General features: G+C 38.0%; 1 protein-coding gene across 2 annotated transcripts in view; it reads right to left on the reverse strand.

Annotated features, from left to right (window-relative positions):
* The window catches only part of CaMKI (Calcium/calmodulin-dependent protein kinase I), a 178,224-nt gene that overhangs the window by 52,685 nt on the left and 107,407 nt on the right, over positions 1-18,132 (reverse strand). For both annotated transcript variants that reach the window (XM_080265994.1, XM_080265993.1), the window contains exon 2: positions 12,457-12,591. In XM_080265994.1, the coding sequence (XP_080122120.1) occupies positions 12,457-12,591 (135 nt within the window). The remainder of the gene's footprint in view (positions 1-12,456; positions 12,592-18,132) is intronic.

Genomic DNA, 18,132 nt, shown 5'->3' on the forward strand with positions numbered 1-18,132 from the left:
CCCGGAAGGCCACGTGCCCTCACAAGCCCAGTCAGAAAAGGTGCTTGCTTAATTTGAGTTCCGATCTGATTTAGCATAAAGAGTGCTTCTCATACTTAAAGGGTTGAAATCCATAAAACAAAGGAAACATAATTTATCATACTGTCTACTAAAGTATCACTTAAAATAACGATAAGGTCAACTTGTAAAACTTCTTTAAACAAAATATAAACGGCAGTCATTTACTGTCAGATTTAAAATAGCATAAAAACTGCGTATTAAATACCGAGGGAAAAACTTAAATTAAACATGTATAAACATTCTTGATTAAATATTGTGCAAAATATTTAAAGTGATCATATAAAAAACACTGAAAAAGACAGACTCTATAGAATAATTAGGAAAATAATAATGGTAAATAGAAGAATGTAAAAAGGAAAACTACTACTACTACTACTACTAGTAATAGTACTACTACTACTACTACTACTAGCCTACTACTACTATATAACTACTAGTACTACTACTACTACTACTACTACTATTTTTAAATGAACTGATTACAAATACCAAGATAATTAAACAATAATAATAAAAGTAATAATAATAATAATAATAATAAATGTGAGAGCAACAGGATAGATGAAGAGAGCACAGTCCTTTGCAAAGCAGCAGCAACAAACAACACACACACACACACACACACACACACACACACACACACACACACACACACACAAAACTACCCACTCCAACCATGACCTTGGGTAGGGAAAATATTGAAGGGAACATCAATGAAATTTTTTAAAGGAATATCTATGAAAAATTTAAGGGAACATCAGTGAAAATTTTTAAGGGAACATCGGCGAATATATTTAAGGAACATCAGTGAAAATATTTAAGGGAACATCAGCGAAAATATTTAAGGGAACATCAGCGAAAATATTTAAGGGAACATCAGTCGAAATACTTATGGGAACATCAGTGAAATTTTTAAGAGAAAATTAATGAAAAAAATTTAAGGGAACATTAGTGAAAATATTTAAGAGAACATTAGTGAAAATATTTAAGGGAACATTAGTGAATATATTTAAGGGACCAATGAAAATTTTTAAGGGGACATCAGTCAAAATATTTAAGGGAACATCAATAAAATTATTTAAGGGAACATTAGTGAAAACATTTAAGGGAACATTAGTGAAAATATTTAAGGGAACATTAGTGAAAACATTTCAGGGAACATTAGTGAAAACATTTAAGGGATTGTTAAAGAAAATATTTAAGGGAACATTAGTGAAAACATTTAAGGGATTGTTGAAGAAAATATTTAAGGGAATATTAGTGAAAACATTTAAGGGATTGTTGAAGAAAATATTTAAGGGAATATTAGTGAAAACATTTAAGGGATTGTTGGAGAAAATATTTAAGGGAACATTACAGAAAATATTTACAGGGACAGTGAAAATAATTACATTTCAGAAAACATTTAAGGGATCGTTAGTGAAAAAATTTTAGGGATTAATGAAAATTTTTAAGGGATCATTAGGAAAAACATTTGGGGCTGCAATAATGACAGATTTTTAAAAGTGAAGACACATTACTCTCTGAAACTAAAATTCGGCTGATATTAATAACCTGGAGAGGTCTTTGAAGTAGGGCAAGAAACTTAAAAATACTAAGAAAAGGTTAAAGACGATCAGAAACTCCTTGGAAAACGCTGAATACAATTACAGATAAAGTGCTACCCTGCCCTAGCCGCGGTCAGCCTCTTCACTCCGATGACGCATGTTTAAAATAGTGTTGTAGTCTCGTAGGGTAAGGAGTCTTCCTAACACCACTTCCTTAGCGATTTATTTTAGGATACGGCTGGCTGATATCGTTCCATACGTTGTTTTTGCAGCGTATGGTATTTCTGAAGGATATATATGTAACAGGTCAATATGGCATAACATAAAACAAATAAATCGCTTAGAAAAAGGTGTTAAAGAGCTTCTTTAATCTCTCAAGTTAGAAAAATAGCTACAAAACTGAAAATCGTCTCGTAGTAGCAAGAATGAATAAATATAAATAAATAAATTAATTAATTAATTAATTAAATAAATAAAGGGGTCGTTGCTAATTTGCCTTGACCTTTTCAACCCGATGACGTTATTATCATTCCTATCAAGTTTATCGCCTGAGGATTATAAGCACCTCAGGACAAAATCTCAAGTGGCGATGGGGATACGTATGGCTGTATCACCTCCCCACCCCACCCCCTGTTCGAAAAGACTCGGCATGCAAATATAATCGTCTGGAGATAAAGAATAATATGTTTGAAGATAAAGGATAACACGACTGGAGACAAAAGACAATACGTCTGGATTCAAAGGCTAATACGTCTGGAGATTAAGAGTAAGACGTCTGGAGATACAAAATAATACGTCTGGAGATACAGAATAATACGACTGGAGATAAAAGAAAACGTAGGTCACCAGATTGAAGGGGGTTACTGAGATATCCTACTTCTTAAAGGCTACTGTCAGGTCCAAAAGTCTCACAAGAATTCAGATTAAATTTTAAAGAAACACTTGCTGCTTTTCTACAACAGAACTTTTAAGAAACTACAGTATAAAATTAAAGTAAGGAAGAAAAAAATTACTGGCTCGCTGAAACTCACTTTTTAACACCTTCAGTATATTCATTTTCATTCTTGATATTTCCAGATAAATTTATTGTCTGAGGAGAGATTTTTTCGATTGGAGGGATCCTGAACTTGGCTCTCGGTTGTTTTGTTTTTATTTTTTCTTGGAGGGGACAGTCTGGCTGGCTTCTGGCTTTTGGTTCCTTCTTCCTTGTATTAAAAAAAAAAAAATACAGCCATCACTAACTCTTTCACTGATAAAGGTCCTTCCCAAAGTTCAATGACGTAATAATAATAATAATAATGATAATAATAATAATAACAATAACAATAATACAGTAATAACTGAAAATGCGTCATCCGATTCAGTGAGTTAAATAAATATGAACGAAAAACTGAAAAGGCCTTTGATGTAATAATGAAATATATTAGACTTTAGGCAGGATAAAACGTTTTTAGTTTATTTTTGTTATTTCCATATTTTAGTTAAGGTGGGAGATTTTTCGTTTTGTTTTTATTTATTTATTTTCTGCATCCTATTTCCCGTAGCTCAGTGGCCGACTGTGACAATACTACTACTCTACGTCCTTCTCATAGCACTTCTTCGTGACTGGCATCCTATTCTAATGTACATCTCTTGCAACAGCTCAACACTCAAGATAGAGAGACGGCAATTTTACGCCCAGCGGAGTAGAGTTAATGGTACTATTACTACTACTACTACATTCTTTACCACTACTACTACTACTACTACTACTACTACATTCTTTACCACTACTACTACTACTACTACTACATTCTTTACCACTACTACTACTACTACTACTACTACTACTGTACCAGGCTACTACTACTACTACTACTTCCACCACCACCAATCACCATACAAGAACTACCACCATCGGCTGCATAAAATCGTCCGTCGGTGAACAGAAGGAAATGCATCATCGTAGTGAAAGGGTTAAGGGGAAACGCAATTATCCCTCACAGTGCCCAACCCCTATTCTTTTTTAGCCTTGTTGCCTCCAGACGGTTTTATTCTGCCATCAGAGAGCTTTCGAGCTGAAGGGGTTTAGTAAAGACCTCATCAACCCCCCCCCTGAAGAAAATCGTCTGGTGGCAGCAAGAAAAAATTACATCATTGGATTTAAAGTGGGTTTAATCCTTATAGCGCCATGTCTTTATTTTCTAGTGTATTCTCGCTCCCTCCAGACGATTTTATTCAACTGAGACCCGTGTTGGTGAAAGGGTTGGTGAAGGGTACATCAAGGTTCACGGGTAAAAAATAAATAAAGATAAATAAAAACGGAAAAGTCTCTGCTCAGATGAATAAAATCGTCATTCATACAGCGTAAAAAAAATCATCGCGGTGAATGGGTCAAAAGGAAATAGCAACCCCTTCAGTACGGTGACGTCGTTTTCCAGTTTATGCCTGCTTCCTCCATACGATTTTTTTGAACTTAAGGACAGATTTATGTAAGTGAAAGGCTTGATAGAAATTACACACTTATCGCACTGAAAGATACTAAAATGAAAAAAAGTAATAGTAATAATAATAATAATAATAATAATAATAATAATAATAATGTAACTAATCCAGACACTCAAAAAATAATTGCTGTGGGGGAGGAAAACGTACCAGTATTATGCAAATGACACAATATAAACTCACTCCCGCCAAGAAAAGTGCCACCTCTAAAAAAAAAAAAAGAAAGAAAAAAAGAAAGTGACGAGGGAATTTATTCATGCCATCCAAACTTTCCCACAAAAAAGAGGGAGAAGACAAAGTAAAAATACTAATAATAATAATAATAATAATAATAATAATAAAAAAGCAAAAGAAAAAAGGCAGAGCTAAAATTAGTCACTTGGGGAGAAAGCAGACAGGAAAGCAGCTGACGTCTTTATTATCATTATTACACGTCGTCGGTAAGTATGGGGTTTGGCCATAAAGAAACGCTGGGGATATTAACACATTCACGGTGGAGACAACTCTTGGTATTTCATTCCAGCTGATGCTAGTCAATTACATTCAGCTAAGCGATAGCCTACAGTTCTATAGTTCTTTCACCTTAATTTGGCCCAGATTTTCGTCCTTTTGCGGCTTATTCCACGTAGCTCATTGGCACAAAAAGGCAGTGCGACAGCTCTACACCCTTTCCACAGCACTTCTTCGTGACATGCATCCCATTTATGTTCATCTCTTGTTACAACTCGGTATTCAAAATGGAAGGATGATTTTAGGCCAGCTTAGAGTTAAAAGGATACAGTATTTTATATAACCTAACGTTACATTATATTAATCGGCCGAGAATGAAGTACAAGAGATGAGAGTGTTAAAAATGTAATACTTTCTGATTATTATAGGGAAAGAAGGCTTTTTGCAAATTAAGATCCCCGGAATATTTATCATCAATATTCAATTGTGGTTTTGATGCTTCTCTTTTCTTTTCCTTTTTGGCGTTCGAGTATGTAATGAGTGACTGACACTGACTTCTTTTTTTTTTAAACCACGACGTATGCAATATTTGTACACAATTACTTTAATGACATCACATTATACTAAATCGGCGTTGTCAATACGGTCACAGATCTGGTTCGTCGTAGCATCTGCGTATCAGAGTAAGCAAATACTGAAAATGATTCTTGCTCCGAAAGTCAAAATTAACATAATTCAATTAAACATCAAAATCATTTCACGTCAGATTCACCATTGCACTCGAGTAAGTATTAATTTACGGAGACAAATTTTCCACGCTTCCAAGCTCGAATGTCCAGTGCGGAAAATAAGAGGTAATGAATATCACAGCAAAGGGTGATAAACATTAATTATTTGTTTTGTTTACTATTATTACTCGTAACCTTACTAGCGCGGTCTATGCCAACACTCGGTACAAATTCGGTATTAATTAATTAGCCTTTTCGTGTAAATAAATGGATGTACAATAAATCCCGGGATTGCTATTGGATATTTATTTATATATACCGTATATACTTAACGGCTCTGGTTACCATGATTGAAATGTTTACCAATAAGCACCTACCAAACTAATTACCAATAAATTAAACGTGTACAAATATAACATGCTGGAATAAAACATTTATTTATTTACCACACCCCATCGGTATTACGACTAAAAATCTGAGTAAAAAAAAAATAATAATATCTGATCAAACAATTTATTAATTCTCTCCCACATGAAGAGTATGTTTTCACCTCTGTTTGTTTGTTTGTTTGTTTTGTTAGCAGGACTGCTCAAATATTGAAAGGGAGATTTGGACCAAATTTGGTGGGTAGACAGCCCATGTCCCAGGGAACAAGCGATTAACTTTTGTGACCGATCCGGATAGTATTACAGATTCTGGATCAGGAAAACATTTGTGAAACCATAATCAGTGATGACAAAACCTAACTCATTATGAAGAGTGGTTTGGAAATTACGTTGCCCTTGTCGGTGAGATGCGCTCCACTGAGTGCCCCTCTAGTTTTGCAAGTATCGCATAATTAATATATAGAAATACCGTATATTGTTGTTATTTAACTTGCCAGCGTTCGGTCACCTCAACATGGCGGAGATTTTCGTCTTTTTGTAGCATATTCCCCAATCTTCAATGGCAGCCTAAGGCCGTGACTGGCGCTAGGTTCTTGTCATTTTCTTTGATGCAGGTTAGCATTCAGAATGAAGCCATGATAATTCTAGGCCAAGTTACTGTGGGCAGAGTATAGATGACGCATAAAATACCAATGATAATGGTATTCAGCAAAGCAACCAAAATGTCTGATTAGCAGCCGCCGCAGTAGTAGTTGTAGTAGTAGTAGTAGGACCCACAGTTTCATCTGAAATGTGAACCCAGTGGACTGCAGCCTTGAATTCTCTTTCTCGTGCAGTCCATCATCCTCCTATTGAGGGGGATAGGGAGGTAACTGAGGGATGCTTGTTGAACCAGGCAGCTGAGCCGCCCTGTTATATCAGTGCCACCACATGAAGGCATCCGTCTCCAGCACAAAGACTAACAGAAAATATACCTCGTCGTTACGATAGTCCTCTGCATTTTATTTTTGTTGCTACCAGACGACATTATGCAGTCTAGGAGAGCCCCTAACAGAGGAGTTAATGAAAGCTGTATCACTAACAGTTCCCTAAGTCCATCCTAAGCTGAATAAAATACTCTGGAGACAGTAAGAACAGGACTCAAACAAAAAACGTCATCGTACTGAAACAATAGAGTCGAACGATAGCGGCACGTTTAAAGAAAAAATAGAGCGGATCAGGTGGCAACGGTATCACATAACAGATCAAACTGACCAACAACTCATATAAAAAAGTTATTTTTTCTATACCACCTGACTCCTTTATTTAGCTTTGGAGACTATCTATTATTCGCTTAGATGGATATTGTTTCTAACCCCTTCACAGCGGGAGGTAATTAAAAACGTCAAGGTACGACGAAAAAAAAAAAATTGAAATGAAGGCCTTACATCTTCAATCACCAATAAGAGAGGGGAAAAAAGCTTATTAGCCAAAAATGAACACGGTAATTAAGAAAAGCATTTACAATCATTAAATAAATAAATAAATAAATATATATATATGCAATTAAATAAAAAACAAAATGGGCATTGTTTAAATCTGGTCAATGGTTGCGACGGATTTAAAAGGTGCATTGCGAGTGGCCAATTAAAGCTGACCTTTCAAAACACCTCGAGAGAGAGAGAGAGAGAGAGAGAGAGAGAGAGAGAGTCCTATATTTTTTCCGTTTAATACACAAAGTCTGATCATTATTACAGGTTATTATCCCACGTTCCATTATTTTAGTCCATACATATCCAAAATTTTATCGTTAGTATGCACAAAAAGTATCTTAAGTCAGATGATTTTAATTCAGTTTGGGGGACGATTATTTTCCTCTCGTAGTGAAGGGGTTAGCGATTTAAATGGACTGATTCTGACTGTACAGGAATATTATTTACTATTTAACTATATCATTTTTCTTTTATTCTTGCTACCTCCAGACGATTTTACTCCATTTTCAGGAAGGCCATCTAGTAATGAAGGGGTTAATAAGGAGGATCAGTCAAATAATAAATAAATAATGAGACAAAACACCAAACGAATAAAACAAACATAAACCAAAAACATAAAACAGAGAACTACATACACAGACAAGGGTAACAGAAGGGAGACAAGTACACATCAATCACCTACTCTGACACAAACAACAAAATACACACGAATACACATAAAACACACATAGAAACACACACAGGTACACAAAACACACGCCTACATGCAACTGGACACGTACACGTACACAACACCAACACAACGTACAGCACATGACAACATACACACAAACCACACGTACACGCACACACAAAACGTACACACACACAAAAACGCACACGGGTTCAAACACTTACGTCCGTGTCTTAACCCCTTCACTACGATGCCGTCTTAGCTTTACTTATAGTCTCGCTACCACCAGACGATTTTATTCAGTTTGGGGAAAAAAAAAATCTCGTACTTTGAAAGGTAAATAAACGTAGTAATAAAGGCTCGTATAACCGAAGGCTCCCTAACACCCCTTGCTTAGCGATTTATTTTTGGATATGACTAGTTATTATCCTTCTGTACGTCATTTATGCAGAGTATGGCGATATCGGAAGGATTATATAACACAAAGTAGGACAATAACGTGTAATAAGCAAAATAAATCGCTTAGGAAAAGGTATTAGGGAGCTTCCTCAACCGACAAGAATACAGAAGAAAAATCCTCTGGCTGAAGGGGTTACGATTCGAATCCCATGACTGCCAGACGTCTTTTCCCTGGATGACTAAAATCGTCTGGTGGTAGCAAGGGTCAATTAAAAAAAAAAAAGTCTGACTGAAGCAGATAAAAAAAAATATGCAGTTAAAATGAAACTCAACACTTTCGTTTTCCTCTATCTTGGCCTAAAAATCGCCATCTCTCCATCCAGAATGCTGAGAGTTGTAAAAATAGATTAAACATTAGAATAAGATGCTAGTCACGAAGAAGTGCTGTGGAAAGGATGTTGATGAGCCGTAGTAGTATTTTCTCCGCCAATGACCTACGTGAAACAAGCTACAAAAAGTCAAGCCTCTGGGCCAGGTTAGTGTGACAGACCTATAGCAGTAGCAAGAGGGAAATCGTCCGGTGGTGGCAAGATGAAAAGCATGGAGAATAAAATGCAAAATACCACCGGAATCAAGGGGTTAATGAAGGCTGTATCTGCCCTCTCCAATTCACAGTCAATGGTATCTATGCTGAATAAAAAAAAATAAGAAACAAAAATTAAAAACAAAAGCTATCCAACCCCTCCAATTCGTAGTCTATCCTGGGCTGAATTACAAAAAAAATCAATAAACAGAATTTAAAAATAAAATGAAATAGTCGGTCTTTTTTTCAGTTGCCATCTCCAAACGATTTTATGGATATCATGAGGGATTATTCGAAACTGAGGGGTTAGATACTGTCTTCTTTAACCTCTTCACCACTTAGGGGCTCTCTTAAACGGAATAAAATCGTCTGGATGTGGTACAGACAAAAAACAAAAGAACGTCATCGAAGAGAGAGAGAGAGAGAGAGAGTGGGAAGTTGTGACGTAATGGTGAGACAGTGACGTCAAGACGGTTTGTTTACATTTCCTGAGGGGCTGCCATATCTACGCCGACGACTCAATCTGGGAGGGGAAAGAGAGAGAGAGAGAGAGAGAGAGAGAGAGAGTTGAGGGAGCGTCGCCCCCCTCAGGCGTAAATATGATGGCCAAAACCTGTCTCCAGGCTGTAACCCGCCCAAAAATTTTCAATGAGGAATATTTTTTTCCCTCCATTTACTCCAGGTGGTTATTTTGCCAGCAGTTTCCGTATCTGCTGCTACTAAAATGCTATTACTATAATACTTTCACTGTAACAACAACAGCTGCTGCTACTGCCACTACTAATAAGGACCACCACCACCACCACCACCACTATTACTGCTACTAGGGACCACAAATACCACTACTTACTACTATTGCTGCTAATACTATTACTACTACTACGGACCACCACTACCACTTCTTACTACTACTGCTACTACTACTGTTACTAAGGACCACCACTACCACTATGTACTACTACTACTACCACTATTACTACTATATCACTAATTCATTACTGGTACTACTACTACTACCATACCACTATTAATACCACCACTACAAATTGTACCCTCCAAAAATAAATAAAAACAAACATATATATTCCAGCGGCAGCGAAACTCCATTCCAAACCCAATTTTTGCGGTCATGATCAAATTTGGGCTCGTCATCTTTTCGCGATCCCCGTGGGCGTCCCATGCGATACCTCCCCAAGATCGTACGGTGGGGTCGGTCAGGGGAAGGAGCCTATTAAAGGGATCATGATGATTATTTTTATTATTATCATTATTATTGATATTATTATTATTGATATTATTATTATTATTATTGATATTATTATTATTATTATTATTATTTATGTACGACGGAACCATTATTGAAAAGGGTTGCATAAATTGAAAAATATATATACAGCGAAAAACAGAATTCCGAGAAAATAAAAAAACGGCCAAAAAACGGGTGGGAAGAGGAGTGAAACAAGGGAAAGGGAAAATAAACTCAGTTAAAAATTAAGATAATCCTGGCGCGAATTACTTAATTTACGAATGGAGACAGATTTATACAAAGGGGAAGACGACTCAATAAAACCGAAACAGACATAGATAAAGATAAATATAAAATCCTGGCGATAAACTTGGTGTAAATGACTCATAAAAATAATACACTAAATGGTAAAACGAGACTGAGAGGGGAATAAAAACTTACAAATTAACAAAAGAATCCTGGTGCTAATAACTTGGTAGAACTTACGAGGGGAAAGTTGTTTAAGTGGGAAAATGTTGATAAATAAATAAATAAACAGAAAAGCCAAAAATTTACAGATTCATGGCGTTAACCATATAGGAGTGAAACGTTACGGGTGGTGGAAAAAGCTGATAAATAATAAAATAAAAACGAAAAAAATTACGAGTGAAAAGTTAGGGAAGAAGGAATAATAAATAAATGAAAATAAAAACGGCATAAAATTAAAGGATTCCAATAATTTTCGATATTCCCTTCAGCACAACGACATCATTTTCCAGTAGCCTACAGTACATACCCGCTACCTTCACACTATTTTATTCATCTTCGCGGAGACCTATTATGATGAAAGGCAGACGCTGTCCCCATTATTTTTAATCTTGACACTTTTTTTTCATTTACTTTTATCGATATTTACTCATTTATTCATTCATTCACAGCTCGTCAAATTATATTAAGGTATAGAGAGGCGTCTTTTAGTGATGAGGCTAATTTAAAAGAATATATATGACGCGAAACAACAGACAAGCAGCCGAAAAAAAAGCCCAAGAAGCAGGGTTATTTAAGCCAGTCATAAAAAATAAAATAAATAAAATAAGACACTAACGTCAGACGATATTATTCGCCACCTGAAAATCCTCAAATATTCTTGCAATAATAATAATAATAATAATAATAATAATAATAATAATAATAATAATCCCTAAGACATGACACTGGCACACAAATACTAAAGAAAACGATCGAAAAAGCGAAAATAAAAAAAAAAGACAGCTGGTCACGATTCACCTAATAAAAGATTCCGAAAAAAATCTTCAGGTCGTGGATTTTATTTGTAATCCTGCTACCCTCAGACGATTAAATTCTCCTTAGGATGGATTTATAGCAGTGAAAGAGTCAGAGGAGATTAGATTTATCCCTCTCGTTCAAAAAATCCATTGTAAGCTCAAAAAACCGTCTGGAGAGCAAAATTTAACATAAAAAAAAGGCTAAGCTGCGAGAGAGAGAGAGAGAGAGAGAGAGAGAGAGAGAGAGAGAGAGAGAGAGAGAGAGAGAGAGAGAGAGAGAGAGATTTTTCGATGAGGTCCTTGTCTCTGGTTGCTGACTCTAGACGATTTTGTTCAGCTTAACCTCTTCAGTCCGATGACATTTTAAATTCTTGATATCTCTTGGCAATCTTACTCAGCTTTGGGGAGGCTTTTCCAACTGAAGGGGGGTAAGACTGCCTTCACGTGGTGGCACCGATATAGCTGGGCGACTCCACTGCCTGGTTATACTACCTCCTTATCTCCCCAAAAAGAGATAGTGGACTGCAGGATGAGGGCAATTTCAGGCCGCAGTCCACAAGGGTTCACGTTTCAGATGAACCTGAGGCTACAACAGCAACTACAACTATTATTACTACCTCTACTATTACTACCTCTACCACCACCACCACTACAACTACTACTACTAGCACTACCACCACCACCACCACTAGTACTTCAACTACTGGCGTCGTAGTGATCAAACCGAAAAAGACGTCGTAGAAAAAGGGAGTAGAAAAAAATATATATGACCGCTTAGAGATAACAAAATAATAAAAGATCCGTATTGCGATAAAAAAAAAAAAAAGTTAAGAGTATAAATAAACTATATATAAAAAAATAAATAAGTGGACGCGTTTAATAGTCAAGTGGTAGAATGAAAAATGAAAAGTTGCAGAATTGGGGTTAAAAAAAAAAAAAAAAAAAAAAAACTACTCGCCTCCATTAACTTTCTCACATCGAGGGGACCATTTAAGCTGAAATAAAAAATGAAAAAAAAAAATAATAATAATAATAATCTGGGTGTAGAAACAGAAAAAACAAACCATCGTAGTAGAGACGGGAGTAAAAAGGCTAAAAATTAAACAAAAAATGACAAAAAATAAATAAAAACTGCACTTCATTTCCTAATCCCTCTTCTTTACCTTCTAAGGACCTTGATCTCATTCTCGAGTGAGTCCTCCTTGCCCTTGAGCGCCTTCTTGTCGATGATCTTAATGGCCACCACAGTCGACGGGTCCTCCTTCACCTCCGCCAGACGCACCTTGGAGAACGCACCCCTGGAAGATCGAGGAAAAAAAAAAAAGTGGTAAGCAAAATAAATGAAAGATATAATAATGTTGTTACTCTCTCTCTCTCTCTCTAAAAATAAAATAAAATGGCAGTGTATTAGTCAACGAGAATTTGTATCTGAAAAATAATGAAAGAGATGAATAAATTAATGTAGAATGAAGATGAATAAATTAATGTAGTGTTTCAACGAGGAAAGTGCACCACTAGACTCTATCCTTTCTTTTTTTTTTTTTTTTTTTTGGGGGGGGGAAGCTTATTTTCACCTCCGCCACCCACACCCTTCGATAAACCACCCCTGAAAAAAAAATAAAAAGCTAGTAAATGGGACGAGAAGAACGACATTTTCAGCATTCTTATAACCTGAGGAATATCCAGGGAATATTCTGGGAAACACTGGATTTTTGTTGGAAAAGGAATATCTGCGAGGAATACGCTGGGTACACATTTTCCCCTATTTTTTGTGGATGCTCCTTTGAGAACGCAATCCCGGGCAACGGAGAGGAACGGTGTGTGTGTGTGTGTGTGTGTGTGTGTGTGTGTGTGTGTGTGTGTGTGTGTGTGTGTGTGTGTGTGTGTGTGTGTGTGTGTGTGTAACATCTATAGGCCCGTAACATTCACACAACCGTAACATCCATATCTGTAACATCCAGATAGCTGTAACACCCACATACGTCACATCCATAATACCGTAACAAACCAATAACTAACACTGATAATATAGTCGTAACATCCAGGTGGCCGTGACATCCAGGTGGTCGTACTAGCCAGGTGGTCTGATAATGAAGCTCTTTTGTGAGGCTGCTCCAAAGTAAGCGGCTTTCCTCCCTCCTTCCTTCCTTAAATCCTCTCCCATCCCTCCTTTCCCATACTCCCTTCCCTCCACCCTTCCTCCCTCCTTTATTTAATTCTCCGTTCCTTCTTTCACTCATTAATTCTTCCTTTAATCATTTTTCTCCTATTTCTTCCTTCGTTCGGTTTTCCCCTTCCTTCCTTCCTTCTTTGTACTTTATTCATTCCTCTAATTTTCCTTCCTTCACCTTCACTTAGATCTCACTTCCTTCCTCCCTTCCTTTCTCCTTTATTTAGTTTTAGTTTTTCTCCATTATTTCATCCTTTGTTCAGCTCCTTCCTTCCTATCTATCTGTCTATCCATCCTTCCTAACTATCTATCAGTTCTTCCTTCCTTCTTTTCTACCTTGCTTAAGCCCTTCTCCATCTCTCCTTCCTTTACTTCCTCAGTTATGCACCTCTCTTCCATTTCGCCTTTCCCCTCCCTCATCCTTTCATTCTCTCCTCCCTTCCCTTTTTCCTCTCTCCACTGTCTTGCCACTCTTGCTGTCTTCTTCCTTCACTCATCCTTTCCCTCCCTCCATCCATATAACATCCTCCTCCTCCCTCCGTCTGTCCTTCTTCTCTTCATTCCCTCCTTCCCCATTCTCTCATTCGTATCTCATTAACCCTTTCACTTCGATGACGCACCAGTTGCTTCATTTCCACTACAAACAGTTTCATTCAACTTGCGCGATTATTATTATTATTATTATTATTTAATATCGGACTGGCATTATTAGATACAGCCTGCCGGGGAAATTCACTCATTCAGCTCGAGAAGCCGCCCTTCCTAAGCTGAAGAACCAATTAAGTACGAAAAATCTTGACCGTGAAAAGTTTTAAGCGAGAAGTCTTAAGTATGGACAGTCTTCAGCGTGATGTCTTAAGTGTGTGAAATCTTAGGCGTGGAGTCTTCAGCGCGAAGTCTTAAATGCGAAAAGTCTTAAGTATGAAAAGTCTTAGGCGTGAAGTCTTCTGTGCAAAGTATAAAATAAGAAGCCTTACTAGTGAAAAGTCCTACGCGTGAAGTCTTAAGTGCAAAATCTCCAATGCGTGTCTTAAGTATGAAAAGTCTTAAATGCAAAGTCCTCCATATGTGGTCTTAAGTCCGAAAAGTCTTAAATGCGAAAAGTCTTACGTACGAAAGGATTCTGCCATTTACTTTGCTTCCATCATTTTCTCCTTTTTTATTTTTCCTCTTTTATTTTACTGTTCCTACCTTCCCTCTTCCCTCCTCCTCCACTTCCTTCCTCCCTAGTCTCCTTCCTTCCTACCTCCCGCCTCACATGCCAGCCCTTAATGAGGCGTGCTATCCACCCAGCTTTACTGAGGAAATAATTACCCCCTGCGAGAGAGAGAGAGAGAGAGAGAGAGAGAGAGAGAGAGAGAATAACAATCTTACTACTACCATCTTTTTCAAGTTTTCTTTACCTTTTTTAATGACATTCTCGCTATTTCTGTTTTTGTTATTCTCTCCCTCTCTTCATCCCCTTCACCCTCCTATTTTTTTCCTAATTAAACCTTCTTCTCTCCTCCTCCCCCCTCCTCTCTCCTAACTCCAATATTCTTCCAACCCTCTACTTCTTTGGGTTGTCATATCTAATTCCCTTCCCTCTCCCCGCTCCTCCTCCTCCTCCTCCTCTGCTTCTTCCACTTCTTCCTCATCTTCTCCTCTTCCTCTTCTTCCATCTCCCTCACCCAGCGAACCAATCACAGACGAGACCCACACGACATGGCACAAAAATGAGCCAATCAGAGCCTTGAGATTCACGAGAGAGAGAGAGAGAGAGAGAGAAATTCGAGCCCCCACCCCCCTGGTCTTCTGGGAAACGGGCCCTGGTTATGAATGAGCAGATTTACTCAGGACTGAAATACGTACACACAGTACCTTAACCCTTTCACTCCCATGGTGTGTGTGTGTGTGTGTGTGTGTGTGTGTGTGTGTGTGTGTGTGTGTGTGTGTGTGTGTGTGTGTGTGTGTGTGTGTGTGTGTATTTTATTCTTTCAAGCTCCCGACGCTCGACACAGCCTTCATTAACTCATTCACTTTCAAGGAGCACTTCTGATCTGAATAAAATACTTTTTTTTTTATAAGAATATTCATGAGCTCTCTAATCGATTTTTATCCAGCTACGCTGAGCCTACTGGCAGAAGGGGTTACTCAATGCTTTTATGACGCCTCCAGAAAAAAATAAAATAAAATTCCAAACTGGGTCATTTTTTTTTTTTTTTTTTTTTTTTTTTTGTACTCTTCTACCACCTGACTCGTAGCTGGTTTTGGGGAGACATCATGGTGAAAAGTTCGTGAGGGATTATCCCTAACCCTTTCACAGAAAGGGTTTCCGGAATACTAATGTAGAAAGCACTGACAGAGTGTATACCTCCGCCAATGCCAATAAAATCTGATATACAGCTCTAATTAATTTCCTACCGGACGTATACTTTTACGGTGTCTCATATTCAGTTAATTCTACAGTCTTAGTTTGCCCTGTTACACAATCTGAGAATGTATACCTCTGCCGACGTCTATATATATATATATATATATATATATATATGATTTATTGCTGCACCCGGATACGGATCCATCTCAAAATCTAATAAAATCTTTCTTGACCCATTAGCCACCAATCCACCAGATTTCACTGAAATCCGATTACAACTTTTCGAGATATCTTGTATAGAAACAGACGCACAAGCGTAAGAAGGCCATATTACCTCCGACCAATTTCGCTGGTAAAGGTAACAAAATCACCTGAAGGTATCAACAATAATATAAAAAGGACATTATCGGCAGAAGAGAATAAAGCGAAATGGGCAGAACACAGCGCTGAGGAAGAGGTGTTACATAAACTCCTAAGTCAAGCAGAATATGACCCAATATTGCTGTAATCACACGCCTCCGTTCTTGTTACCTGCAACTTACTGGACCCAATTCTCTTTCTTCTTCCTACAATCCTTCTCATGCTTTTCTTACTCATTCCCTTCCTTCTAAGTCTCCTCTTCCTCTCCCTCCCCTCCGAGCCCATTCCTCCTCCAAACCTTCTCCCCCCCCCATTCACATTTCTTTCTTCCCCTCCAGACCTCTCCCCTTCCCTCCAAACCTTCTCCCCCTCAATTCACACTTCTTCCTTCCCCTCCAGTTCTCCTCTCCTCTTCCCTCGAAACTTTCTCCTTTCCCCTCTTCCCTCCCCTCCAAACTTCTCTCTCCACCCCTTCACTCCTCTGCAAACTTCCTCCGCCTCCTCTCCCCTCTTTCCTCCCCTCCAATCGTCCTCTCTCTCTCCCTTTCTTTCCCCTCCAAACTTTAAATCTTCAAACTGCCTACTTCTCCCCTACTCCCTGGCCTCCAAACCCCCTCTCTACTTCCTGCCCTCCAAACCTCCCCCTCCTCATCCTGTCCCCCCCCCCCCAATTACTCCCCGATCCTCCCAGTGGGGCCAGATTCATCAAACTTACGCTACTGTCCCCTATGCCTGGCAGCCCAACATGCTCAGCGCCAGCCAATGGGGACGATATCGTACGCCATTACTCTTCGTATCCACTTTCAACTTCCTAACCCCCAAAACTGCTTAATACCCTCTAACACAACATACAAAAAACAAATAGGATAGTATGTTGAAGAAAATTACCTTCAGCGTCGATATTCGGGGTGTAAAAAGGATGAAAATAAAGAAAACGTTTACCCTGCGCAGTCGTAGTCAGCGGGAGGGGAATCGGAGGCGGTAAAGTTTGTTTATGTGGGAGTGTTGCCAACGCGAGGTCATTCCAGGGCCTAGAATCGACAAAAACACAGGCAGTCTGGTTCCTGGAGCCTAAATTACCTCTCCCCTCACATTACCCAGGCATTGTGAACACGAAGCCTGCACCTCCACTCATTTTCTAACCTGTTTTACCCCAAAACTTCATTCGCTACAATCACTGTTCTCTGCCTTACCTAATAATACTGTTTTTCCTTTATGGTATCTCGCTTAATCATGTGACGTCATTTTTTTAAAGCTTATTCTTACCATCACTGGATTATTTCACTCATTTCGAAAAGACCCCTCTCATTAACGATGTTGACAAGAGCTATATGTGACTCCTCCAGTTTCCAGGTTCCTCTTTCAGTTGAACAAAATCATCAGGATTTCATAAAAATAAAAAAAATCTCCAGGGATTAACTCAGCTGCTGCGACTGTCTTTTTCTGGCTACCTCTTTGTCATTCTTTTTATTCTATTTCGGAACAGCAATTCGGACATGTCATAATACCATTAATCCCTACACATCAATGCAGATTTTTACAACTTCAATGATTTTTTCACCTTATAATGACATTACTACACTGACAGTTTTCTAGTCTGGCGATTTTTTCAACATATAATGCCTTCCAACTTTTAAGCAAACGACACTTCCAAACTGGCGATTTTTTCAGCTTAGACGATTTTCCTTATATATCTGAAATGATGACTTTTCCAACTGATAATGACGTCGTCGCAGTAAACGGGTTACACACTAAACTCCGCAGCAGGTATTTTGAGTCGATAATGATACATCTTGAATGAGGTTATTAAAGTATTGAACAAGTATTCATGTCTCTCTCTCTCTCTCTCTCTCTCTCTCTCTCTCTCTCTCTCTCGTGTGTGTGTGTGTGTGTGTGTCACTGGTGCTGAGCTTTATCCATAATCTGGTATTCATAAAGCACTGAATATATGTG

This window comes from Coenobita brevimanus, chromosome 18 (assembly GCF_032717465.1).
Source record: "Coenobita brevimanus isolate Jiangsu-jjx chromosome 18, ASM3271746v2, whole genome shotgun sequence".
In the NCBI taxonomy this organism is placed as follows: Eukaryota; Metazoa; Arthropoda; class Malacostraca; order Decapoda; family Coenobitidae; genus Coenobita; species Coenobita brevimanus.